Genomic DNA, 26443 nt, shown 5'->3' with positions numbered 1-26443 from the left:
CTCCCAGCACTGGAGTTACAAACATGTGCTGGCATTATACATTGGTGCTGGGGATTTGAACTCAGGTTCTTATGTTTGTGTGGCAAGCACTTTACTGACTGAGCCATCTCCCTAGCCCCCTAAGCAGTCTTCCTCTGCATACTTTTGATGCATTTGGATATTGCATCATTGAATTTACTTGCTTGTGTTATTTGTATGTCAGTCGTCATCACTGACTATATGCTGCTTGAGAACATGTTTTATTCTATCTTTTTGTTGTGGGTAAATAATACTTGCAGATTGCTAGAAGAACAGGGCAGGCAGAGAAAAAGTAAGAGCAGATATCTTGAGGTATAAGTATAATTGGGGCTTCAGAGTCCTCACAAATGCAGTGTGGAAGAATTGCAAAGAGAGAGCAATCAGGATAGGGTTGGCTAAGATGCCTCACATAGGCAAATGAAATGGGGAACCACTGAAGAGAAGAGTCATGATGTGTCTTAAGTCTACTGTGTGTGCACTGTGCTCTGCTGTGCTAATTACCACACTAAGACTAAGACTTCCTCTTAGCACTGCTTTCAAAGTGTCCCATAAGCATATGGACCCCAGACTGATGTCTGGGAGGCCAGCACGGCCAGACCATGAACATGGACGTCAATGAGGAGGCCTTGGCACTCTGTGGGGCCCCTGGTAGTGGATCAGTATTTATCCCTGTTGTAAGAAGGGACTTTGAAAGCCCATCCCACATGGAGGGATCTCTCAGCCTGGACACATGGGGAAGGGTCTAGGCCCTGTCCAGGATGATATGACTGACTTTGGGGAACCCCCATGGAGGGCCTTACTCTCCCTGGGGAGCAGAGGGAGATGATGTGGGGGGCTGGTTGGGGCTTAGGGGAAGGGGAGGGAGAGGGAGAGGGAGAAGGGATTGACATGTGAAGCAAGCTTGTTTCTAATTTGAACTAATAAAAAATTTAAAAAAAAGATATGATGAGGCTATAATCGGCAGGGAAGGTTTGGAAATACAACAAGCTCAAGGTGATAAGCTTTATGATGATATTTTTATAATTTTGTTATTTCAAGAAACGGATTTTTTGTGTAGTCCTGGCTATCCTTGAAATAGCTATGTAGATAAGGCTGGCCTCTAACTCACAGAGATCTGCCTGCCTCTGCCTCCTGAGTGCTGGGATTAAAGGCATTCACCACCACTGCCCAGTCCTTATTGTGACTTTTTTTTGGGTGGGGGAGACAAGATTTCTCTGTGGCTTTGGAGGCTGTCCTGGAACTAGCTCTTGTAGACCAGGCTGGTCTCGAACTCACAGAGATCCTCTACCTCTGCCTCATGAGTGCTGGGATTAAAGGCGTGAGCCACCACCACCTGGCCATGAATTTTTAATGATCAAAATGGTACATAATTTACAAATTTCCAAATTGGTTAGAATATTTTAGTATCACATCTAAAATGTAGTTAAATTTGGACATGATCGTACATGCCTCTTATCTCAACATTATGGAGACAAGAGTAGATTGACCACTGTGAATTTATGGTCATTATTTATACAGTATCATTAAAAATAGAAAAAAAAAGAAAGAATGAAAGAAATGAAATAAAGAAGGAAGGAAGAAAGGAAGAAACAAAGAAAGCCAAGGAAGAATCATTGTAGTAGAGCGTTTGCTTCATTTAGGGCTCTTTGGCCAGTATATGCAATACTGAAAATAAAATAGCACCGATTATTGGAAAAAATAAAGCTCTTAACAATTTTGTTGCTTATAACTCTAATTCTCCTTTGTAATAACAAAAAGAGTAAAGACTGAGGATATACAGTTATTGTTTATTCAGGTAGCTTTTTCATTTAATATCATTTAATTCATTTCCTATTATACTAAATTCCGTGAGTAAGAGGAAACCATGATTTCATACTGTTAGAAATAACATGGGAAAGGAATTTGTATTTTGGTTTCCTACTCAAATGGACTGTGTTCTGATAATAAAGTATAAATTTGAATGTAGTGAGCCCATATTATAAAAAAGAGTATTCATAAGTTTACAAAGCAAAAATTTATTACTTTCTATCTTCTATCATTCAATAAAGGTTAAGAATTATATTTTGCCCATATTCAAAAAAAAAAAAAAAAGACTAAGACTTCACTGTGCTGTGTGACTACAGCAGAGAGTGCTGCTGCCTTATTGGGTAATTTAGTGTCTCTTAACTCAGGTTCTAACAACTGTTTGGATTGTTTGAACAATAATATGCTTAATGCTTATAAATAATGTATATATGTAGAAATAAAGAGTCATAAATATATTTTGTTCATAAATGGGTGCAATTTTTTTTGTTGCTTTTTGAGACAGGGTTTCTCTGTATTGTTTTGGAGCCTATGGCTCAGCTGTTAGGCTCACAGCCAAAAAATGGCTGCAATTATTTATCAGCAAGATATGTGTGCCTTTACAATACCATACAACTATCCTAAGCTCAGAGTTATATTGGACATCATTATTCTATAGTGTGTTTCTACCAAGAACTTACATTTTTAACATAGCTGCTTCCAGAAACCCAGCCATGAGCAGATTTGATTATTTTTTGGTTGGCTTTCTTATTATGTTTGAGAGTGAGCCTCACTATGTAGTGTAATGCGGCCTTGACCTTGTGATCCTTCTGTCTGAGCTTCTTGTGTGCTAGAATTGCAGATGTTTGCTGCCATGCTTGGCTAAGCAGATTTGATATTACCAAAAAGAGTATAACAAAATCCCGTTTTCAAACTCTGAACTGTTGCCACTTAATAGTTGCATAGACTAATTCTGCATAGAAGATGTCTTTACTGGTGTCTCCTTAGAGTTGAAGCTGTCCTCTTGTGCCCCTATAAAATCACTGTTGTCTCAGACTGCAGTTTGAGAGCAGAAGTAGAAAAGGTAGCAGGCCATTAAAGCAGAACATTGCATCTAGGAGCTGTCAGATTGATCCAGATGGGGCATAGCAGCCTGGTCTAGAGTGGAAATGGGAAACTGAAGATTGAGCAAATTCAAAGTGTATTTTGAAGGTCAACCAGTCCCTTTGGAAATGGGGTGAAGGAAAGGATGTGAGAGAAAAAGAGCCAAAGGTAATTGGGCAGTTTGGGTTTAGGCATTTAAAAGATGCAGCTGCTGTTTATGTTGTAGATGGCTTTAAGAGGAGCCTGGCTTTATATCCACAGAGTCCTCCATGGGGATACTTCAAAGACCACTGAATATATGAGTGTGAAATTTGGGGAGAACATGGCTGGTGATATAAAGTTGTCTCATACGCTTTATTCATCTACACTATTGGTAATAAGCATTTCTGACTTGTGTCATTCTTGGTTTCTCTTACTTTGTCTTTGTTACAAGGTCTTGGCAGTTCATATAACTCCCTTTTCTTCCCTTTTACCTCCCATTTTCTATACTTCTAAGAACCATATGCTAATATTTACAAAATACCTACAGCCAATATTTACAAAATACCTGCATTTTGTGGTTTTAAACAGATTTATAGATTTCACATGACCTATTTATGTCTACAGTATGGAAAAGACAAAGAAAAAAAAACCAAATCCATCTAAACTTCTGGGCATTAAGTTGACTTTTAATGTAAGAATGGAATTCTAAACATGTCCAACTATATGACTAGTGTGATGGTTTATTTTAAGTTTTAAAATTACATAATATTAATAGGTATATGTAACGATACCTTTGCTTTAGGACCCCCAAATAAAACACAGAAACATATTAATTACAGTGCTGCTGGCCAATGACTAGGATTTCTTATTTGCTAGCTCAGTCTTAATTATCAACCATAACTACTAATCTATATATTTTTATAAGGACTTATCTTACTGAGAACGCCAGCCTTATGCGTCCTCTCTTCCCGGGATAACGTGGCGACTCTCTCCCTTTACTACATTTCCCAGAATCCTCCTCAACTCCTAGTCCCACCTATCTTGCTTCCTATTGGCCAACAGTGCTTCATTTGTAAACCAAAAGACAAACATACACACAGAAGGACTTCCCCCATCAGGTATATGCATGTTCATAGACAAATCTGAGTATACATAAAATAGTCATTGCTCATATGAAGATAAAATATAAAATTGTAATAGTACTACATATAAAATGCTGTGCTTTTCTTTTGCCCATAATATTATTTCATCTAAATAATGTTATGTCTTTTAATTTATCCACTTAAATGCCCATGGAATATTTTATTGAGTTTCCCCTACCTAATGTCTGACTCTATATTGTAGTCAGTCAATAGAGATAATCTATATGAAAAGATTTTGTAAATTAAAAGCTCTATAAAAAGGCTAGTTTTAATTTTATAGCAGAGTATTTAGTAACTAGTAGTTTGTGATTTAATCATTTCACTAGCATGATACCTTTAGAATATTTGTAATTATGAATAACATTGCTTTAGAGTGGGTATTTAAAATGATGATCTCTCTCTCTCTCTCTCTCTCTCTCTCTCTCTCTTTCTCACACACACACACACACACACACACACACACACACTCACATCTCTGTAGGACTTACTCTTTAGATAATGGCTTGATGTCTGTTATGCCAGTGATGTGTGCTTTTCTTTAGGCGAGACTTCAGCAGTACATGGTCACTACAGATGAGCAGCTTATATCGCTCACACATGCCATTAAGAACTGTCCTGTGATAAATAACTCCAGACAAGAGAGTCAAGCATCAGAACGGGCAGCTATGGGTAGAAGACTTATCGATAATGTAGGTAGGTGGAGTCTTATTATTCACAGACTGTCATTAATATCCTAATGGCCTTAGAGTAGTAATAAGCAAAGAAGCTAGAGCTGATGGATTTGAAGAAGCAGCAGACTAAAATATATCTTATACTTGGTTGCTGCCTTTTGGTGGTCTTTGCTATTAATATCTCATTAATATAATGTTGATGAGTTAAGCTTTGCTACTGAGAAACATTTAGTTACCCAAGGGTGAGAAACTCAGGGGTTATGGTACCTTAAAAGTTCTTGTGAATTCTCATCATTGCCTGTGGGAAAGTCAGAAATGGCCATGTGGATGAAAACTGGTTTGCATTTTCTTATGTCTTAGCCTTACAACCCTGTTAGAAAGTATGGAATACACCACACTGTTAATGATGATTTACCAAGTTACCTAGTTTTGCAACAACTCTTGTATATAGAAATCAGTATATTAAAAAGTTTTGTTCTTGCCTTATTTGTCATGATTATTAGGAAGGCTGAGGATGGGTGGTGGGGTCTGTAAGAGGCTTTCTTTATATAGATTTGTGGCTTTCAGAGCTCTTCCTACACAAAACAAGAGCCTGCCTGTGACTTACTGGTAAACGAGGATATAGCTGAGCAATTGAGGACTCTGGGACCTTTCATACTACTTAAATGCATTTAAGAATAAATACCTGGGGGCTGGAGAGTTGGCTTAGTGGTTAAGAGCACTTACTACTCTTGCAGAAGACCAGGTTCAGTTCTCAGCATCCCTGAGTGTCTCATAACCGCCTGTAACTTCAGTTTCAGGGGATCTAAAGCCCTCTCCTAGCCTCTGAGCCCCTGAAAGTGTATGGTGTACATTCAAACTTGCATGCACACACACACACACACACACACACACACACACAAATAAAAAACAAATTGATAAAAGGAATTTAAAATAGACTAAATACTTAAAAGGTGTCCGTGATTCCTTTTTGTTCCTTTCAAATTAATGTCCTCTTACCTTTCTCAGAGGTTCCTGTTGTAAGCAGTAATGTCTCCATGCCATTGATGTTCCGAGGGGAAGAAGCCGTTGAATTTCCACAGGAAGAGTTGCCTGTTAAACTATCTCAGGGGCCGGCCCCCACAGAGAACTTGAATCTGGCCAATAATTTCCCAGCACATATTTTTGAGCCAGCTGTGATGTTAACACCACCCAGGCAGAAGAGCAACTCGGAATTCTCTCCTCTACAGGATGGTAAGCATGGCTCTTCTGCATTTCCATAGAAGCAGTGATTTTTGCCCTTCACTCACACACACACAAACACACACATATGTGTATTTTAGGGTAGTATCGTCCATGTCATGTGTATCCGTATCCCTCTCCTTTCCCCTCCCCCACCATCACTGTGAAATCACTAGATAACTTACATTTATGCATGGGTTCAGTGATCCATGGTCAGCTGGCTCTTTTTTCTGAGCAGTGGTAGAACAAGACACAGAAGAGGAAGGCTGCTCACTTCATGATATCTTGGAGACAGAGAGAATGAGGAGGATCTTGAAAAACATAACACTCTTTAAAAGCATGAAGCTGGTGACCAACTCTGTGTGTGTGTGTGTGTGTGTGTGTGTGTGTGTGTGTGTGTGTGTGTGTGTATGCACGTGTACCGTGGCACACAGAGGAAACTTGTGGTAGTGGATTCTTACCTTCCACCATGTGGGTCTTAGGCATGAAATTCAGGTCATCAGGCTTGGTGGCAAATGCTTGTACCCACTGAGCTGTGTGTTAGTGGTTCTTGAAAAAATATTTTTAATTATTTTTTCTTTATTTGTTTATTTTGTGTATGTGTGTTGGGAGCTTCACTCACCCATGTGTGCCTGTGAGTAGGCCAACACTTGACAGTATTAAGTATGTTCCTTTGTCGTTCTCCACCTCTTTTGTTAATTTTATTGATTGATAGAAAGAGGAGTGGGGGAGAGCGTGTGTTGGTGTATGGATGCAGTGGCTTGTATGTGGAGGTCAGAGGACAACACTTTGGGGAGTTAGTTATCTTCTGTGGCATCTCAGAATGGAACTCCAGTCTGTGTACAAGTGACTCTAACAGCTGAGACAACTTCCCAGTTCCTTCTTTGAAGATATTTTTCCATCCCTATTTTGCATGGATTTTTATTTCTTTAAAAGTTACTAATATTTTCTTGGAGAGCAGTAGAACCTAGCTTTTATTATTGGAACTCAAAGTTTCACAGATTTTCTGTACTTTGGCATGTTTTTGGTAAAGGAACGGAAGAGGGTCCAGTGGTTGGAGAAAATGGCAAATCCTTGCTACTAGAATTGTACTTTGCTGTTTGTAAGGCAAATAGGGTGTTGTTAGATCAGTGCTGTGAAAATGGAGACAGTGCTGGGCTGAGAATAAAGTGCTTGCCCATTCCTCGTGGACTGGGTGGGGGCGTGGTTTGGGCTAAGATTCCTTTTCTGGACCCCAGCTTTCTTATTCTAGCATGTGAGAACATTTTACTTTGATGCTTTCTAATTATGTAGTTTAATATCTCTTTCTCAGGGGCCTGAGGAGTTACTAATTATGTCTACAATAAGGAAGTATGCTTTGAGTTATGATTACTGTTCAGATTGGATTTTTATTTCTTATAGTAATTATTCAGTTTTTTTTTTCTTTTTTTTCCCCAAGTGTCTCACTGTTTAGCCCCGGGTGTCCTCAAACTCAAGATCATTCCTCCTCATTTGTGACTACAGTCATGCATCACTATTCCTGGATAGGAGTTAGATGTGTTAAAATGTATTGTGACACACAATTTTTCCCATGAATGCTAATTAATAGTCTCAGGAAGATGAAAGATTTTGTACTTGATTGTACACATTCCTTTTTGAAAATAATTTAGGCACTCAGAAGCCAAGCCTGTCTATTGAAGTACTTCTCTGACTACCGTGACAGAGTCATGTGCTGACTATAGTACCACTCTAATGGATGCTTATGATTGTCTTACAATTCTGTCTGCAGTATTGAGGAGAACTGTTCAGACTCGTCCTGCTCCACGAATCCCTCCCACTGTGGAAGTCATAGAGAAAGAACAGAACTGGGAAAAGAAGACCTTGCCTGTTGAACCGGACACTCAGAACCCAAGTGAGGAAAATCGCCTCTTCACTCAGAGATGGAGAGTTTCTCACATGGGAGAAGATCTAGAGAACAAAACCCAGACACAGTTTGTTAACTTATCACAGCCCCCTTGCAGTTCCCTTCCTACCCCTCAGCAATCAAGAACACCTGTGTTCTCAGAAGAGCCCCCAGTGCTTGGAGATGGGCAGCAGCTTAGAACAAATGAGGCAATAGTACAAAGGAAGGACATAATGACACGGATTGCTGAGTTGACATTGCAGAATTCAGCCATCAAGGCACACCTGAATAATATTGTCGGGTCAGTGGGAGAACAAGGGGATGGACTTCGGGAGCCAAGCAAACAGGGAAGTGCCCGTGACCTGGCTGCTGTAAGTACCAGCTAACACTAAAGACACAGCAGGAGTTAAGGTTGGACACTGTTAGACCTTCCACTGTTGTGACAAATTAAACTAAGGGACTAAAGATTTGTTTTCACTCATGATTTCAGAGGGTTTACTCCAGAATCTATTGCTCCGGACTTGAGGTTAGACAGAGTGTCATGGTAGTAGGAACCCATGGCAGAGGCTACTATCTCTTGGTGGCTCAGAGGGTCAGAGGACGAGGTACATCCCTTTAAGATGTGTCTCAGGTTAAGATGTGTTCCAGCTAAGCCCTACCTGCTCTTCATCCCCTTAATACTATTATGTTATGATTCCTTAAGTGGCTCAGTCCATTAATTAAAGCCCTCAGGAGCCAGTCACTTCCCAAAGCCCACCAGCTAGCAAACAAACCCCAAGTGTGTGAGTTGGTGGTGCATTTCATATTTAAGCCATAACAGGCATCCAAAGAGATTTCCTTTCAGAAGTGACTCTATAGCTTTGACATGCCTTTCTCACAAGATAGGTAAAACTTATCTGTTAATTTGTATTGCACTACAGTAATAAGACAACATGAAAAAACAAAATGAAACATGTGAATGCAGAAAATAGAATTAAGGTAAAATGTGTAGGAGGACTAAGGATAAACTAGAAATGAATGATATGGAATTAGGAGGACATAGAATGCTTGCTGTACAACCAGATTTTAATTAAAAGTAATTTTACCCTTCACGTGGCCTATTAAAAAGTAATTGGCCTTAAGTCATGAATAACTTTTTCTAGGACACAGAATGGATTTTCCTATAGAAACTATATTTAAAGAATCAGTTAAACCTTAATGTGCATATGAACCATCTGAGGAGCTTGCTTAAATGTGGTGCCTGAATAGGTCTGGGGTGGGACCTGTGCCTTTCTAATATGTCTCTTGATGATGCCAGGACTGCTGGTCTGGTCACATTCTGAGGAGCATCATTCTTACCTATTGTAGAGTAGGATTGTTTTTTTCTTCCCTGTGTAATTGTAGTGCCAAGCATGGTAGCACAACGCCTGTGATCCTCAAGAGACTGAGGCAGGGTTGCCATGGGTTTGAAGACAGTCAGGGCTACTTTAGTGAGTTTTGGGATATAGTTTTAGATGTCTTAAAAACAACAACAAATCCCAGCCAACGCCATCTAACTGTTCTTAGTCCCCACTAGCAAGCTTCCCTGCCCTAACTTACTGTCTTCCTCCAGCTCTGGTAACTACTAATCCAATCTCAGCTTCTGTGAGCTCAGCTTTTGCAAATTTTCTACATGAGTAATATCATGTGGATTTGTCTTCTTGTCAACAAAGAAATTTTATAAGCATAATAAACTCTATGGACTAATCTGGTAACTTAAACCTTTATTTCAGTGTTGTGGAGAAAAAAGTGAATCCAACTCCCAGATAGGAGTGTCCATGGCACATTCTGGTCATGGGGGATATTTTATTTGACCCCATTTGAGCAAAGGTGACTCCTGTGGGCTCTGACAGTGGGTAGGAGTGAGCAGCCTCAGGAACTAGGGGGTTTCTGAGCTCCTAAGAGCTTTGAAATTCTGATTGAAGGCTTCAGTGAGGAAGTGGGAGGTGGGAGTTGGAGCGGCCTCTGTTACTATTCATTCAAGAGGGCAAGCCAGGAAGGGGCGTGGCCATTGGGCAGCAGCATCAGTGCAGGTCTATGTGTGTTTGCACATTATGTTGTGTGTTTGCAGAGTTTTGAAGATCATTTGAAACAGATCACTGTTGCTTTTAAAAAGGTAATGGTTAAATGCTGAGCCTATGTCCTTTCTAAATAGTACACGTGCCAGCCTGGAAAAGGAAGTCTAATACTGCTGCCCTTACTAGCCCCCTTCCTTTTAATTGGAAATAAAAAATATACTGTGATCTTTACTGGTTTACTTACCTTTTTCTAGAAAACAAACAAACAAAAAGCCCGCAGGACTAATAGGTATTAGTTTCAAATTAGTCATTTCTCTCAGGGGTTGGTTTTCTCCCACAAATGAATATATTTAGCTAAATGAAATTCTTATGAATGATGAAAGTACATTTCTCTTGGAGGCTTTCACACTAAACTTTATATCCCTGGAGTAGCTTTTTGTTTTGTATTGTTTGACCTTTACTCTCTGTATCTTAGCTCCTTTCTAATCATGGATATTCTTAAATCAGATCTCTGAAGTGGCCTGGAGGGGCTGACACATGGGCAGAGTACTGGTAGGATTTTTATAGTCTCTGCCAGATAATTCATGAAGTTTGTTTGAAGACTGAACTTATGAAACATCCTTTTCAGATTCAGTAGGGGTTTGGCATTAGGCTCACGGGTGGGCGTCTTTCCTCACGTGAGGCAGGTAGTAAGATGCAGCAGACACTGTCCCATTAGACTGTGTGCATGTGGCAGTAGCAACAGAAGAATTTGTGTATGCCTTTATTTTAGTCCTAATTCTTCAATTAAATGATTTATAAGCTGTTTTACCCCATCATTCATATGCGGATATAGCAAGGCTTGTAAATACCAAATTTCTGTACTTAGAATCAAACTCAGGATTGGGTGTTTTTTAAAATAATGAATTTATGCCTTTTTCCCCCTGAAGGCTTTTCCAGTAGTTCAATCTCCAGCACCAAGTAGCATGGAGGAACGGATTGCAGAGTTGAACCGACAGAGCATGGAGGCTCGCAGCAAACTGCTCCAGCTGATAGAGCAGCAGAAACTTGTTGGTTTGAACCTTTCCTCTTCACCAGTGTCACCTGTTCAGTCCCCTCTCAGAGCATGGGCCGGTGGGTCACAGATTCACAACTTACAAATAGAAATACTTTTCACTCCCTCAGCTTTGAAAGTTCATACTTTCAAAGTATGAGTAAAAAGAACCTCAGTGCACACTGTGTTCCAGTACTCCCAGTTGTGGACCAGAGGAAACTGGCGTGGGTCAGAGAATAAGTGTGGGAATAGTGGTGGAAAGCTGTCTCTTGTTCTATAGCCAGTCTTTGGCATCCAGGGTGATACCATCCAAGCGAAATATTATTACAGTATATGTCTCACTTGGGATATGTGCTGCCAAAAGTATAAGGGGCAAAATTAGACTATACATTTTATCTCCATCAGATTACAAATTATTGTTCTCTTAAAACCAGGAAAACATTTCTTCTCAATTTTTTTTCCGGTTATTTTGTTACGTTTAGGAGTATAAAAAACTAGAGGGACCTTGTAAATAATTGAATTGTGTCTGAAGAATTTGTTTTATAGTAGTCCCATTCAAGGGGTGCTGATTAAATGAAGTAGCTCAGGTCAGCTGTTCAGAAATGAACTTATGCCTACAATGATGGCGCTACTGTGAGGGTATTGATTGGAGCCCCATCTGAGGCCTGGATTGTGAGGAACTGAAAGGCTCTATTAGTGATGTCCCTGAGATGTTCAAGCCTTGTTGCTTACAGGGATTCATGTGTCCTGTGTGGTTAGGTGAAGTTGGGTACACCAGGAAGAGTTTTCATCACTGTTGGGAATTACTTAGTTTTTGAAATTGCAAACAAGAAAGCAGATGCTTGGAAATTACCTTTATTTCTGTTATCCCATCTAATAATCAACATACCCAAAATAGAACTCTTGGTTTTATAGGAACCTCTGTGGGGTATAGTAAAAATAAGAATAAACAATATGTCATGAAAACAAACCTTTTGTCTTAAAGGATAACTGAGCAATTTAAAAAATCAATTGCCTTTGTTCTTTTACAATTTCATAGATATATATAATAGTGGGGGTTCATCTCACTCTCCGCTTTTCTCTGTCACACCTATAAGCCTGCTGCCTACCGGTCCCTTTCCCATACGCATAACTTTTGTTATGTGACCCACCAATTTTAAGGGTGGTCTGAATAGCCATGGATATGACACTGTCCCACAGGGCCTGAGATAGTGTTCATAACTAAAGATAGTGACACTCCCTCCTAGCGCCTCCCTCCTCCCCCTCCCGCCCCCCAGTCCAGCATTAGTCAGTAGTTCAACAGACAGGAGTACGGCTCCACAAGTCCCTTCCCACTCCATGTCAGACTGTTGACAAGCCCACCTTTGTGCAGGCCCAGGATAGGCAACCACAGCTGCTGTGAGTTCATGATGTCAGTGACTGGGTCACGCCCAGAAGATAGCCCTGCTTCCCATCTTCCTGCTATACATTCATTCTGCCTCTTTTCCATGATGTTCCCCAGCCTTTGAGGAGGGTGTAACTGTCCTGTTGAGAGTTGAGTGCTCTTCCATCTCTTATTCTCAGCACTGTGACCAGCCAAGAGTCTGCGTTCACCACCGCCCACTGCGGAGCCAAGCTGTTTTGAATAAGGCGAGAGTGGCATCACTCTGAGGCTGTAAATAGAGATATTTAGAAGGCAGCTTGACATAACAGTTCAGCCAGACAACAGTAGTAGGCCTTTCTGCCGATTGCCTGTGACCTTCCCAGCCATGATGCTTTGATCAGAGGTATAGTACCAGGCATGGATTCTCATATGGCCGAAGCAAAGTCTAATCTCAGTGAAATCTCAGGGTTTCATAAGTAGGCAAACATTTACTACTTTATATCCATCTTATTCATAGAGGATCCTGTAAATCCTTCTTAAAATGTAGAGATTTCATGGCTATCAGGGGAAATGAAATCCTAGTTAATCAAATTGAAAAATCAAACTTTTGGGCTAGCTCTTTTTAGTTTTTTAATTTCTTTTATTCTTTGACAATTCACAAAAACATGTATCTTAATCATGTTTACCCCCACTCATTCCTTCCCTCCACCCACCTTCCTGCTCCCCGATATATCTTAGGGCTCACTGTTTCTCACTTCTTGCTCTGTGTGACAGTACTTGTCAGAAGATTCTGACATGCTGCCAAGTTGACAGAAATAGCTGAAGTTTCTTGTCCTAATAGTTTATTTTTAATAATCATCTCTCAAGTGTTTCTATGAACCATCGTGGTAAAAATATAAAACACCTAAATTTGTAGTGTATAATTTCCAATGATATTGAAATTGAGCAAAATTGTTACTTTTATTGGTGAAAAGTAATAAAACTAACATTTTTATATTTTAGAAGAAGGAAAGCGAACCATCGAGGTATCTGTTCCAGCAATGGAGGCTTCAGAGAATTCGAAATGCAATACCATCTCTCCTGTCAGCGGGATCAGTTCAAGAAGGTAGGGCAACTGTTATTAAAGCATCAAGAGTGTCTGTGTGCTGTTCTCTCTGTATCCAGCATCTGTTAAGTTCAGACAGATTCACTCACGAAGAAAGTAACTGGGGGAGAATAATGTGAATAAGCTTAGCCAAGTAAGGTTGCCTGCTTAAAACAAAAGTGAGCTAATCTTTATGTATTTATGGCTACAAAATTAGGAGATGCTGTATCCTAGGGTAGGTACATTGACTGACTAGTAGCATTTCACCCATGGCAATAAGTGAACACAGCTGATTGGCCTAGATGAGCCACCTGAGTGGTGAGTGGGTCAGGAAGGGGTTCGTACCCCAGCTTTTCTGTCTCACCCAGCATCCTTGTATTATACCACATTGTTCCAGTTCTCATTGTACCAAGGCTACCCTGACCACCTTCCCCACTATTGCCCAGCCTTTAAATCTTACCCGAATGATATTATATGGAAGTCATGTGCAGTTATCTGTCAAAATCCATAGAATGTGTCTGTCACACAAAGAGAACCCTGAAGGAAATTGGACTTCTGTCAATAGCAAGTCAGCATTGTGTGGTCAATTGTAATGTGTCCCATCAAGATGTTAGTAATAGGAGAAACTGTGTTAGAGATGGAGATGAGGGTACCCAAGAACACTGTACTGTCCACTGTGTACAGTAGTTTAAAGCTAAACTACTCTAATTAGAAAACTACTAGTTTTAAGTTTTATGTTGGTGAAGTGTTATGAGTGATTTACCTCATTTGGACCTCTCACCAAACCTTTTGAAGCTCTTGCCAGTATTGAGAGCTGTTCCCATAGTTGTTGATGGCTACTGGTAATAACCTCACTCTCTGACTGTTCATTTCTCATGGATAGGTCTTCAGGGGCTACTAGCAATTCTTGTTCTCCACTAAATGCCACCTCGGGAAGTGGACGATTCACGCCTGTTAATCCAAGAACAAAGGTACGTTATAAAATATAGTTGCTGAGAGGCCAGCATGGGACTGATCCAGACCCCCTGAACATGGGTGTCAGTGAGGAGGCCTCAGCAATCTATGGGGCCTTGGGTAGTAGATCAGTATTTATCTACTACCTGGTGCATGAATGGACTTTGGGAGCCCATTCCACATGGAGGGATGCACTCTCAGCCTGGACACATGGGGGAAGGTCTAGGCCCTGCTTGGGATGATATGACAGACTTTGGAGATCCCCTATGGAGGGCTTCAGTGTCTCTGGGGCGTGGAGGGGAAATGGGGTAGGGGTTGGGGGGCGGGATTGACATGTGAAGCAAGCTTGTTACTAATTTAAATATATAAAAATGGAAAAAATATATAGTCACTATGTAGGGTCAAGAGTGTTAGGGTAGAGGGTGACTAACTTCCATTCTTAGTTACTATTCTTGTTGTCTTTAACATGACATAAAATTCCACAAAGAAAAGAAATACTATAATTTATCTCAATTTGAAAAGCAATACATTTATTTTGTCTTCTAGGGTAACTAAGTAATAAGTTAAAATTTGATAGGATCCCAAGTGTCTTTTGAGACTAGGAAATACAGTTTCAGGCTTGCCATGGTCTTGAGTGGCTTATAGATATGAGTTGTTGGTCCTGCTGGTGGTGGTGTGACTGGGCAGAGTATGGGATTGCCAGAGACCTGGTCTGGTACTTTTATCCCAGTGTGCCATGTCTGAGGGTGCCTCTGTTAAATAGGTGATAACACAGAGGGTAAATGAATGCCTTGTACATTTTCATATATTCTGGTTTGCTCCAGAACTGTCTGGAAGTTAAACATATTCACAATTTGTTCAGATTTTTCACAGAAAGCATTTTTATGTGTGTTGATATTACAGAAAAATAGTTTCTCTCTATGTTTATCATAGAAAATTGTAGGAATATCTTTAGAATTATAAAAGTTGTTTGCCAGAGGTAAGCCAGTAACAGAGATGGGGAAATCATCAGATCATGGAGTGGAGACACACAGCCCAAATGAAACTAACTGCCTTAGTTAGCTACCCCAGTTGCCTAGAATTAAAAGTTTGTCTTTTCTGATTCTTAAATTCTGAAAAGCTTAAAGTTATCTTTTGATATAGTTACAGCTCCAGTAACCTTCCCTTCATCATGTTTAAAACCATACCTACGGCTTGCATGATGTTGGATTTCTCCCTTTGAAGGGTAGGGCTCTTTCTAGAATGCCTGCTGAGTATCTCCGTGGGGTCCTGCCAGGAGAGGTGACACTCCAGTGCCACTTAACACACATGGTGAATTTGTTAATGTACTTGGTCTGAATGTCTGAGAATCTCTCTCTAGTGGCTCATGTCTCACTCCTGTCTGTGTCTCTGCTCGACAGACTGAAAAGCAAAATGAAGAAGGCTGGTTTGCGCTTTCTACCCACATGTCATAGGAGAAGTTAAATCGGAGTGTGTCCTCGGTGACTTATTCCCACATTCCTTCCCTCTTTGTGGATCCTCTTTTCAAATTGTGACATTTTTCTTCTGATAAAACCTACAAAGGTATCCTGTATTAATGGAAACAAGGAAAAGAACAATTATTTTAATATTTTACCTTTTCAAATACGTTTTTCAGCAAAGCACCTAACATATGAATTCCCTGTGAATAAAACTTTGACTGTAGGAAAATTTAAGTTTTATATTTGATTAACCTTGTTAAACTTTTTAGTAATACATTGTTACCCTTGTCATTGCTGTTGAGGGTTTTATTTTTGTTATTGTCTACTGCATCTTAAATGTGGATCGACTTCGCAGAAGAACTAAATTGCTTTATGTATGACTTAGAATAAAATTTTTCTGGCTTTTAGAAACATGTGGTGCTTCATTTTCTGCTATTCATCACTCCAAATTGAATGTATTGAAAAACAAAGGCTGAGGCTATGGTGTGTCTACCTATAATCCCAATACTCAGAAACTTGAGACAAGAGGCTCTTTAGTAAATAATGAGTTCCACACCAGGCTGAGCTGTGTAGAGAACCCTGTCTCAACAAAAGAACAGGAGATGGGCATAAGAATGTTTCTTATTTTTCTTAAGCAAGTAAAAGTGGCTATATGTTTAATAAAAATTTTAATGTAGTTTCTAAGTGTGAAAATATCAAAATGATCATGTACATCTAATAAATAATATCAACCACAATGTTCAAATGTCTAAATGCAGTATGTTGATTTAATGATAATGTTAGAAAAAGAAACATAAAAGTTGTTCACAATTTCCCCTGCCCTAAATCACCCCAAATGGATTTTCTTTCATGAACTGACTGGTTTTCAGTGTTGGCTTCTGTTTCCAGCATATTTCGGGCAGTGATGTCTGCCATGCTGTGATGGGAATTTCTAACTTCAGTGAGTTGGAGTTGGGGGAGAGTTCACCCATGAGTACATTCTTTGTTACATATTTCCCTTTATGTTTTCTAGTTTTAATCCCCCCATATGCACATACATTTAAACCTTAAAAGCCATTATTCTCAATTTGAATACTTCAGATTTTTATTCCTCTTAATGTTGCGTGCTCATACACACATGTGTACACCCATGCATGAGTGGAAGAAAGTTATTTAACAAGTTAAATCATGAAAAAAATAATTCTGTCACTAGTTTAGTCCTTTTTGTTTTCATCTAATCCTTTGAGTTGGAATTATACATAGGACCCTCCTTAGAACAGAGTTGATCTTTGGACAGTTTATTTCCAAAATCTTTGTCCTAACAAATAGGGGTGCTAGTTAGGCACATTTCCAGGGAGGACCTAGATACATAGAAAAGGCTGTCCTCAAAGCATATAGGCAAGTACAGAAAGCAAACAACTCTGCCTTCTAGGCCCTCCACAGTTTTAGCTTGCTTGGCTCATTGTCTCCCAGCTGTAGTCCCGCTCATATAGCCCCAAAGGTCTCATCCACATTGGAAATAGTAGTGTGGCCAGTGTCTATTTCCTTTTCATTAGTGAAGAAAAACCTTCCCTAAGAAGTCTCTAAACTGTAAGGAAGTCGGGGATGGGGTGTGGGTGGTAAGTAAATCTAGAATCCTAGAGACAAAAGAGAGAATGGATTGATGCCTCATTTAGCTAGATGACTGGCAACGACAATGAATCACGGGTAGGAAGCATGTTCCTGCATGGAGGCAAGTGAGGGTTCCTGCACAGCCACGCTTGGTGGGATACGAACTTGAAGGCATGCTGCTGAGGGATATTCATCCTCCAAGGTCAGAGCTTGTGAATGGTGTCATGTAGGATTGCAGCCAGCTCCATGTTCTGTGAACTTGGGACATAAATTGGAGACTCTTCTGGGTCATTGGGGGCAATCGTCACTGAGTAAGGACAGGGGAGATATGTCTGAGCCCAGAGCATTGTCTCCGCACCAAAGGGGAAGATAATAGAGAATAATATTTGCTCTTAAGTAGAGGTCAAGCAATTAATATTTTATCAAAAGATGTCAAAAGAGTATATGTTAGAATGTAAATTAAAATATTGCCCTGTTAGAATCCTGGTGCTTTTTTCTTGTGAGTTAATGGCTCCTCTTCAATCTTAATGTTAAAATTAGCATTATCTATTTGAAAACTGTGTCTGGATTTTAAAATTACATGGGTTACTTTTTCCCTTTAAATGCTGTAATTAACATACTGCTTATGTACAGCAGAATAGGTAGACGTTAATCAATCTTAGGATGTGTATGAAGGCACAGGAAGTTGTACCAATCCTTTGTATCCAGCTGACCTTTGTATCCATCTCTGTTAGTCGTCCCCCTGTACGCCAACAGAAAACACTACAGGCTTGGCTCCTATCACCAAAGGTTATTTTAGAATTTCATTAAATGGAGTCATTCAGAACATACCTTTATTTGGCTTCTCACATTCAGCATGATTTTGAGTTTGATCCATGCTATGTGTGTCAATAGCTAACCCTTTTATTGCTTATTAGTATTTGATTGTATGACTGTGTCATAGTTTCTGCACTTGGTGTCCAGACACCAAATGCCTGCTTTTGTTTCCAGCTTTAAGCTGTTACAGAGAAGCCAACCATGAAGGAGGAGCAGCTATTTTATTTTTCTTGGATACAAATACTAGGAATGAAATTGTTTCTTTACACGATAATGTGTTTGAATTCTAAGAAATTGTTGTGATTTTCTGACATTCCATTTTACACTCTCACTAGCAACATGCACATTCTCTTGTTACTCATAATCTTACCCAATATCCAATCATCCCTTTTACTTTTTCTGTGGCTGAGTTATGATATCTTAATTTGTGTTTTCACCCATGATGGTGATGCGTCATTTCCTGGGGTCTATTCATTGGTATTTGTATGCATCCTTTCATAGAGACTTCAAAAGTTTTTATTACATTTTTGTTAGATTATTTACCTTTTTATTAAAGGCAGGAGCTCTTTATATATTTTGTATATAACTTCTTTGTCGGATATATGCAATGCAGATTTTAAAAAACAAACAAACCCTGAGGGTTGAACCTTACAGCATAAAACCTTATTTACTCTTTGAAAGCCGACAGCTGTGTAGCTTTAGAAAATGCTCCTCGCCCCCTGGTTTATCTGGCTTCGACATCTATGCAGCTGGCAAGCTGCCTTCCCTCATTTAAACCACCCGCACTTAAGTTTTATTTTTGCCAGGCATTGGTGGTGCACGCCTTTAATCCCAGAACTCGGGAGGCAGAGGCAGGTGGATCTCTGTGAGTTCGAGGCTAGCCTGGTCTACAGAGCGAATCCCAGGATTGGCTCCAAAGCTACACAGAGAAACCCTGTCTCGAAAAACAAACAAACAAACAAAAAAAAGTTTTATTTTTAAATGGCAAGTAGTTGGCTCAGGACCCTGTGGTCAGTTTGGAAAGTTGGCCAGGTACCTTTGAAAGTGTTCAGTCATTTGGGTCACAAACTATTAGAATGCTGGGCTTCTGTTTCCTAGAGAAGTGGGCTGCAGTAGCCTCCCCAGGCTAAACAGGACTCTGCGAGCAACACCCCTGTTTAGGAAAAGCCCGGGGCATGTCGCGCATGCGCTTAATAGCCTGTTGGTCCCCTCCCCCCACAGCACCAGTCTGGTTGAGTGACGTTGCTGTGGCAACCGCAGTAAACGGAGTCCTTGGGCAGGTGTGACTAGAAACCAGCTGCGTGTGGTGAGCACCTCTGGTAAGTGGGCTCCAGCAGCTGGGCTGTCCCCGCGAGGCCCCCTTAAATCTGGTAGCGTCCCAGAGAGCAGTGAGCCCTTCCTGAACTTCTCTTGGGTGGAACTAGTGTGCTCCAGTTTCCCTGGAGCACTTTCCTGGTCCTCCTATGGCAGTTCAACGCAAACCTTTGAAGCAACCAGTGCAGGTTAGACAAGTGCACAGCTCCTGCCTGCAAGGGACTGGCAATGCGGGGCCAGAGGCAGCCAGGCAGCGGAGAGGTTAGATCACCACAGCGGGGGAGCCTGCTGGAATGTGCCTGGGGTCAAGAAAGCCACCCCTACCCACCCTTACCTGTGATCTTGTTAAGGGTGCACTAGTTTCCTTATTTCTGAAAAAAAAAAAAAAAGAAAGAAAGAAAGAAAGAAAAAGATAAAGAAAGAAAAGAAAAGAAAAAAAAATAGCCGTGTTTACCTCCTGGAGTTCTTGTTAGGACTAGAGGCCAATGCAGGCCAAGTGATCAGTCTCTAGGGAGTGCAGCTAAATGCTGGTAATAGACAAAGGCGGTAGGAAGCGAGTGTGCTCTGTTAGCTTAGCCATGAGTTGTCTTACTTGCCTACGTAGTAAGATACTCGAGAAAAGGGGGTAAAGAGGGAGTAGGAACAGAGTGGGGTAGGAGGTGATGCAATGATCTAGAACCCCACAGCGAAGGGCCTTTATGTCATGCTGAGTGTTTGTACAAGAACTCAGACTTCTTGCATTCTCCTGTGATGGCAACAGAATCACTCAATGCTTTAAACCAGAGTGGCGGCACACTGAGAGCTCTTTCAGGGATAGAAGGGATTAGAAGGCTGGCAACATGGCTCAGTGGGTTAAGGCACTTGCCACCAAGCCTGACCTGAGTCCCTTGTGCCCTTGAAGGAGAGAACCAACTTCCACAAAGTTGTCTTGTGACCTCCACAATACACCCACCCACGCACAAATAAAATACAAATGTAACAAAAGGTTAAATTTTAAAGTTTTATCTATTTTATTTGTATGAGTCTTTGTCTGAATGTGTGTGTACCACGTGTACACAGTGCTCATGGAAGGCATAAGAAGGCATTGGATTCCTGGGGCTGGCGTACAGATGGTTGTGAGCAGCCACGTGGGTGCTGGGAATTGAACCCTGGTACTTTGGAGTAACAGTCAGGGCTCTTTTAACTGCTGGGCCATCTCTCCTCTCCAACCCCCACGAGAAAAAGTTACAGATAAAATGGAATAGAAAATAAAGAAGCTGTATGAGGCTGTCCGTGGTAATGGAGCGGCGAGGCAGCTACAGCAGCAATGGGGCTAGGGGAGGGCAAAGTCAAAAGTCGTCATAGCTGCACATCTGGTAACAGGTCTTGGAAATGGATTGCGTGAGAACATATTTTGATCATCTTCCCCCTGCCCAACTCTTCCCAGGTCCATCTCTATCTCCCTATTCACCCATCTCTTTGTTGTCTTCTTATTTTACTTTCAAACCCCCTGAGTCCAATCGATGCTGTTCACATACTCTCAGATGTGTGGCCTTCTGCTGGAGCCACATACTGTCCTCAAAGCTTTGCTGCTTGTCTCACTAGATGTATTGTACTGATTCCTGTCTACGATGTAGGGACCACATTTCCCAGATGGGAACATGGAGTACAGAGATATTAAATACTTTACATTTCCCAACTTAAACCCAGTTAGACTGAATCAGAAGCCAATATTCCTAGCCCGGCCAACACCTTAGACTACTTTTCTAATACTGCTGGACCAGATGTGAATGTGTTCCCTTTACTGGATAGGATGCCACACTAGGTAAAACTTCCTTCTGGACCAGTGAGATGGCTCAGCAGGTAAAAGCACTTGCCACCAGATGGACAATGCAAGCCAGATGACCTGGGCTCCATCCCTGTAACCCAGTAGGTGTGAGAACTGTCTATATTATAAGTTATCCTTTGATCCTATTGTTTAGAGTTGACGCTCATTGTGTGGCAGAGGCTGGCGTTGAAATTTGGGACTCAGGAAATATTCCTCCCTCAGCCTAGGGGGTGGGGCTGGTGCATGGAAGCATGCCTACCTTCTGATCATACTTACTGAGTTTCACTGGTGTTAAAGAAGAGCTGTAGTATAGCTAGTGAAACCAACTACCACATGTGAGAAACCTATGCATTTCATACAAACCCCTCACTGTTAGCCTTAGTTACCTGCCTGCACAAAATCTTGCCAGAAGTGAGACTGTTATTTTTATGTTTTTTCCAGGTAACTTATGAAGTTCAGTCAGAGTTGGACTATAGACATTATACAACATATACATCCACATACATAGACATATACAGCAACAAATAGTAACTATAGACATTATATATCTGCATGTACATATCAAGGACAAAAAGATTCAGGGCCCTACCTATTGCCCAAGCTGGAATGTGAACCCAGTTCTCTTTGACTTCAAAACCTCATGAGGTTAAAAATGTAATTTCCCAATCAGTTTGTTCTAAAAAAGCAAAGTAAAACAAATAAAAACCCTAAATACCACTTTGCTCCCTGTCAGCAATCCTCCTAATGTTAATATACATCTTATAAATCCTCTATCACCCTGTGTTACCCAGGAAAGATAGAATGATCCTAGGTTGGGTCCCCCCTCCCCCCCCCTGCCCCACTCTTGGTAGTTCAGATTACCAGGTGAAGTCCTTGGGTTCTAGAATTTTCTTTCATGCTCTACAAAACCTGACATTGACTGGATTTGTGATGCTAATCTTTATTTCATGGTAGTATTGGCTATGTGAGAAATACATTATTCATGACAGCACAGAAAGCAGTGTTACTCTTTTGTCCTTGTATCTGTTTACCTTTTTCATAGTGGGTTCAATTTGTTTACAGTGTCCCACTTGCCATCACTGGTTTTGTTTTTTAACTTAATAATTATGAGTAAAGTCACTAGGGCTATGGGCTATTCTTTTCTTTTCTTTCCTTCCTCCCTTCCTTTTTTTTTTTTTTTTTTTTTTTTTTCTGGGACAGGGTTTCTCTGTACTGCTTTGGAGGCTGTCCTGGAACTTGCTCTGTAGCCCAGGCTGGCCTCAAACTCACAGAGATCTGCCTGCCTCGGCCTCCCGAGTGCTGGGATTAAAAGCGTGTGCCACCAACATCCTGCCTATGGTTTATTATTTTCAAGAATTATCTAGTTTATATTCAATTACAGTAGTGTTTCTCAACCTGTGGGTCTCAATCCCATTTTGTGTTGAACAGCCCTTTCACAGGGGTCATCTGAGACCATCAGAAAAAACTATAAATATTTACATTAGAATTCATAGCAGTCACAAAATTACAGTTATGAAGTAGCAACGAAATAATTTTACAATTAGAGGCGGAGGTGTCACCACAACACAAGGAACTGTATTAAAGGATCGAAGCATTAGGAAGGTTGAGAACCACTGAGTTACAGCATATTAAAAATATATGTAGGAAAAGAAAGGCAGCAGGTAAAAAGTGACCTCATGAACCTTTCGGTTAGCAGGGAGCAGAAAAGAAAGCTGTGCTTCAAATCCCTGGGAGGTACACACACCACCCAACTCCTGGAGTCCCAGAAAGCCATGTGCCCTGGAATGCAAATGGCCCTTGGAAGCAAACTATCTTGTTTCACCAGCTTAGACACTGCATCATGACAGCCTGGAGAACAGGTTGACTTTCCTTCCAACACCTTGAATGTTGATTTTTTTTTTTTTACAAAGAAATTATTTATTACCATCTTTCCCCAGTTAGAAAGACTGTTAGAAAAAAAATCAAAACAAAACTGCTAGCAAGGGTATAGAGGAAGGGGGACTGTTTTATGCAGGTGATTGGAATTATATTCCTACAGCCACTGTCGAGAAAAGTATGGATATCCTCAGAGAACAGTATGAAACGCCCATGTGATTCAGCAATCTGCCTCCTCCTCACATACGTCACCCTCTTTCGATGGTTATTTTTGATGGTCAACTTGACAGCCTTTAGAGTCTCCAGGAAACAAACTTTTGGACATGACTGCAAGGGATTTTTCTGTATCAGCTTTGCTGAGGTGGGAAGACCCACCCTCAGTGTGGATGGCACCATTCCATGGAATGGGGTCATAGACTAAACAAAAAGAACTCAAGCCCTCTGCTTCTGGGCAATGGCTGCAATGTGATCAGCTGTTCCAAGTTCCTGCCGCAGTGACTTGCTGCCATGATAGACTGTACCCTTGAGCTGTGAGCCAGAATCAAGCCATCATTCCTGAAGTTGGTTGTGTTAGGTATTTTGTCCCAGCAATTTGTAAACTAATACATGGCTCCTGCTCTGAATAATGGGCTAGCTTCAGTTCTTCAGAGGTATTCTCTGCCTCACATGTTTTTGTTTTTGTTTTTGTTTTTGTCTTTGTTTTTGTTTTGTTTTGTCAGCCTGTGCCAAGCCATCAACATCATTTCTGTCTCAAATGCCCCTTCCCTAAGCCTCAAACACAGTTGAACTTTCTTGTTACACATTCCCAGAGTACCTTGATCTTTCATTTTCATTTCTGGTAACACTCATTGTATTTCCACTGCTGCTTAATGCCTGTGTTTCTAAACAGTAAGCTTCCTGAAGTCCAAGACTACTCATATTTCCCCCCTGTACCTTGGTAATTTTGTGCCTTGTATAAGACTTGAGACATAGCAGGTGTGCTCAAAAAGTCGATTTGAAATGCAACTGAGTAGTAATCTGAGGGAGATAGATAACAGGAAGGGGGAAAGGAGACAAAAAAATGGGCCAAAAGAAGGGTGGTGGCAGAGTGTTAGTTTTAATGTGGGGATGGGGGTTGGGGGATGGGGAGGAGAGGTGGGGGTGGGAGGGTGGAGGTTGTGGGGGAGTGCATTTGGACGAAAGGTAGGCTTGGGCATTGTGTTTCATCATGGAAAACCAGGGCACCAAGTATGCCTGGAGAATGAAAACCTGCGAGCAGTCTCCACTCGCATCAAGGTATCTGATGTCTGTCACAGACTCCCACTCTATGTCATCTTGGATGCAATGGACACCGGAGTGCCAGCACACACGGGCTTTGGTACTTGGGGAATTCATTGTTGGGAACGATCTGTTAATTTCTGTGTTCTGGCATGATGCCTTTCTCTCTGATTTTGTACCTACAGAAGACATGAAGGAGCCAGATGACCAGGACACTGACGAGGGAAGATCAGGGTCAAGGAGTGATGGCAGGCAGTCTTCTAGATCCGATTCAAAACGTACGTAGGGACGCTAATGTACTCTTTTTCTGTTATTAAATTTAGGTATAGACAGAAATGGTTTGCCTGTTTAATTTCTTACAAACTCTCCTGTTCCTTAGCAGTAACATCTATGCTTTAATTAATTAATTAATTAATTATCTCCAGCTCCTAGATTGTCTCTCTGGATTTAGCTCAGTGGATAGAGGGCTGGCCTAGCATACCTGAGACCTTGAGTTTGACTCCCTATCATTGCCTAAAATGGAAGTGTAATCCCAACCAGTCCAGAGGTGGGAGCAAGAGGATCGGGACTTCAGGCTCATTCTCAGCCTCAGTAGCTGCCACCTTGAGACCCGCTGGGCTACCTTAGAGTCTGTCTTAGAATAGGGAAAGAAATGGCAGCTGTCTATGTTAATAGCAATCTGCCTGAATATCCACTCTAGATTTCCTCCATGAGATCTGTGTCTTTAGTGGGCTTGTGGGTACAGCATAGTGGAAAGAGAACGGGAGTTTGGTTTTAAGCCCTGAGTCGACCACTTGGAGATGCTTGACATTGGAGAAAAAAAAAAATTACACCTTTCAGAGCCTCCACTGTCTAGCCCACTTATTTATTTTTATTTTATGTCTGTGGCTCTTTGCCTACATGCATGTCTGCACCACATATGTACTGTGCCTGTATAGGCCAGAAGACGGTATTGAATCCCTTGGAACTGTAGTTGCAGTTACAATTTTTAGCCACTGTGTGGGTGCTGGGAATCAAACCCTGGTCCTCTAGAAGAGCAGCTAGTGTTCTCAACTATCAAGCCATCTCTTCAGCTTCTTCTAAGCCATTTGAATGAGGTATTTGGAAATTAAATTGGGTGAGATATGGAGGATTTCATAGGCTGCAAATGGGAGATGTGAGGAAGTGAGCTCGGGTGTTTGTAGGGAGTAGTTCTCCAGAGCCTCCAGGAGTGTAGCTGAGTCTTTGACCTGTCAGCTACCTTCTTTCCATCCCAATGCATGCATCCTATGGATTCTGCCTTGTGGCCCAGCTAATTGATTTGGCCCAGACTTTTGCTCTCGTTTATATTAGTTTTGAGCTTTGTCTCTAGTCTCAAGTCATGCTTGTCTCTGTTCTTTTGCTTCTAAAATCCCTTTTTAAGCTTTTGTGAAGATTTTATGTGGAAGTTCATAAAACCACGTGGGCACCATTTTGTAAGGATAAATCTTGCTGCCAGCCGCCTGAGTTCCGTTAAGGTCCCAAGTAACTTATATTAGGTACAATTCTGCTGGCCAATGACTAGGATTTCCTATCTGCTATCTCTATCTTAAGTATCAACCATAATCATTAATATATATATATATATTTAATAAACGTATTTTATTGAGGATGCTGGTGGCAATTGTCCTGTCTTCCCTGGCTCACATGGCGACTTTCCCTCTACTACATTTCCCAGAATTCTCCTCGACCCCTAGTCCCACCTATCTTGCTTTCCTATTGGCCAACAGTGCTTTATTCATCAACCAATAAAACAAACATATATACAGAAGGACGTGCCCCATCATCCAGCTTCATCTCAGATCTACTAGGTATTTAGGGGTACACTTGCTGTTTCTTCCTTGTTCTTCTGAAAGTCCCCCAATCCAGTCTTTCATGTGATTGACACTGTGTATTTTAAGCATGTCTGTGTTTGGACTTGAACTGAATGTCACTTCTGTTCTTGATTCTCCTTCTTCATTAGTTTATTCAGAAGCCAATATTGTAGCGACTTCAGAAAGAAATGATCATACTTAGCGGTTACTCTTAAATAGC

At 41.0% G+C, this 26443-nt stretch overlaps 2 protein-coding genes across 6 annotated transcripts in view; both read left to right on the top strand.

Moving 5' to 3' along the window:
• Window positions 1-16477, top strand: part of Spice1 (spindle and centriole associated protein 1) — a 46876-nt gene extending 30399 nt beyond the window's left edge. For all 5 annotated transcript variants that reach the window (XM_027412628.2, XM_027412629.2, XM_027412630.2 and 2 more), the window contains 7 exons: window positions 4571-4721; window positions 5708-5932; window positions 7689-8173; window positions 10768-10951; window positions 13237-13339; window positions 14202-14289; window positions 15673-16477. In XM_027412628.2, the coding sequence (XP_027268429.1) occupies window positions 4571-4721; window positions 5708-5932; window positions 7689-8173; window positions 10768-10951; window positions 13237-13339; window positions 14202-14289; window positions 15673-15726 (1290 nt within the window). In that variant the 3' untranslated portion in view covers window positions 15727-16477. The remainder of the gene's footprint in view (window positions 1-4570; window positions 4722-5707; window positions 5933-7688; window positions 8174-10767; window positions 10952-13236; window positions 13340-14201; window positions 14290-15672) is intronic.
• An 8104-nt stretch (window positions 16478-24581) lies between these two features.
• Cfap44 (cilia and flagella associated protein 44) overlaps window positions 24582-26443 on the top strand; it is a 78591-nt gene continuing 76729 nt past the window's right edge. Inside the window, exon 1 of the mRNA XM_035444119.1 lies at window positions 24582-24669. Coding sequence (XP_035300010.1) covers window positions 24582-24669 — 88 coding nt within the window. The remainder of the gene's footprint in view (window positions 24670-26443) is intronic.

The sequence above is a fragment of the Cricetulus griseus genome, chromosome 4 (assembly GCF_003668045.3).
Source record: "Cricetulus griseus strain 17A/GY chromosome 4, alternate assembly CriGri-PICRH-1.0, whole genome shotgun sequence".
Classification (NCBI taxonomy): domain Eukaryota; kingdom Metazoa; phylum Chordata; class Mammalia; order Rodentia; family Cricetidae; genus Cricetulus; species Cricetulus griseus.
The sequence above is the reverse complement of the archived record's forward strand: the minus strand, read 5'-3'. Positions and strand labels throughout refer to the sequence as shown.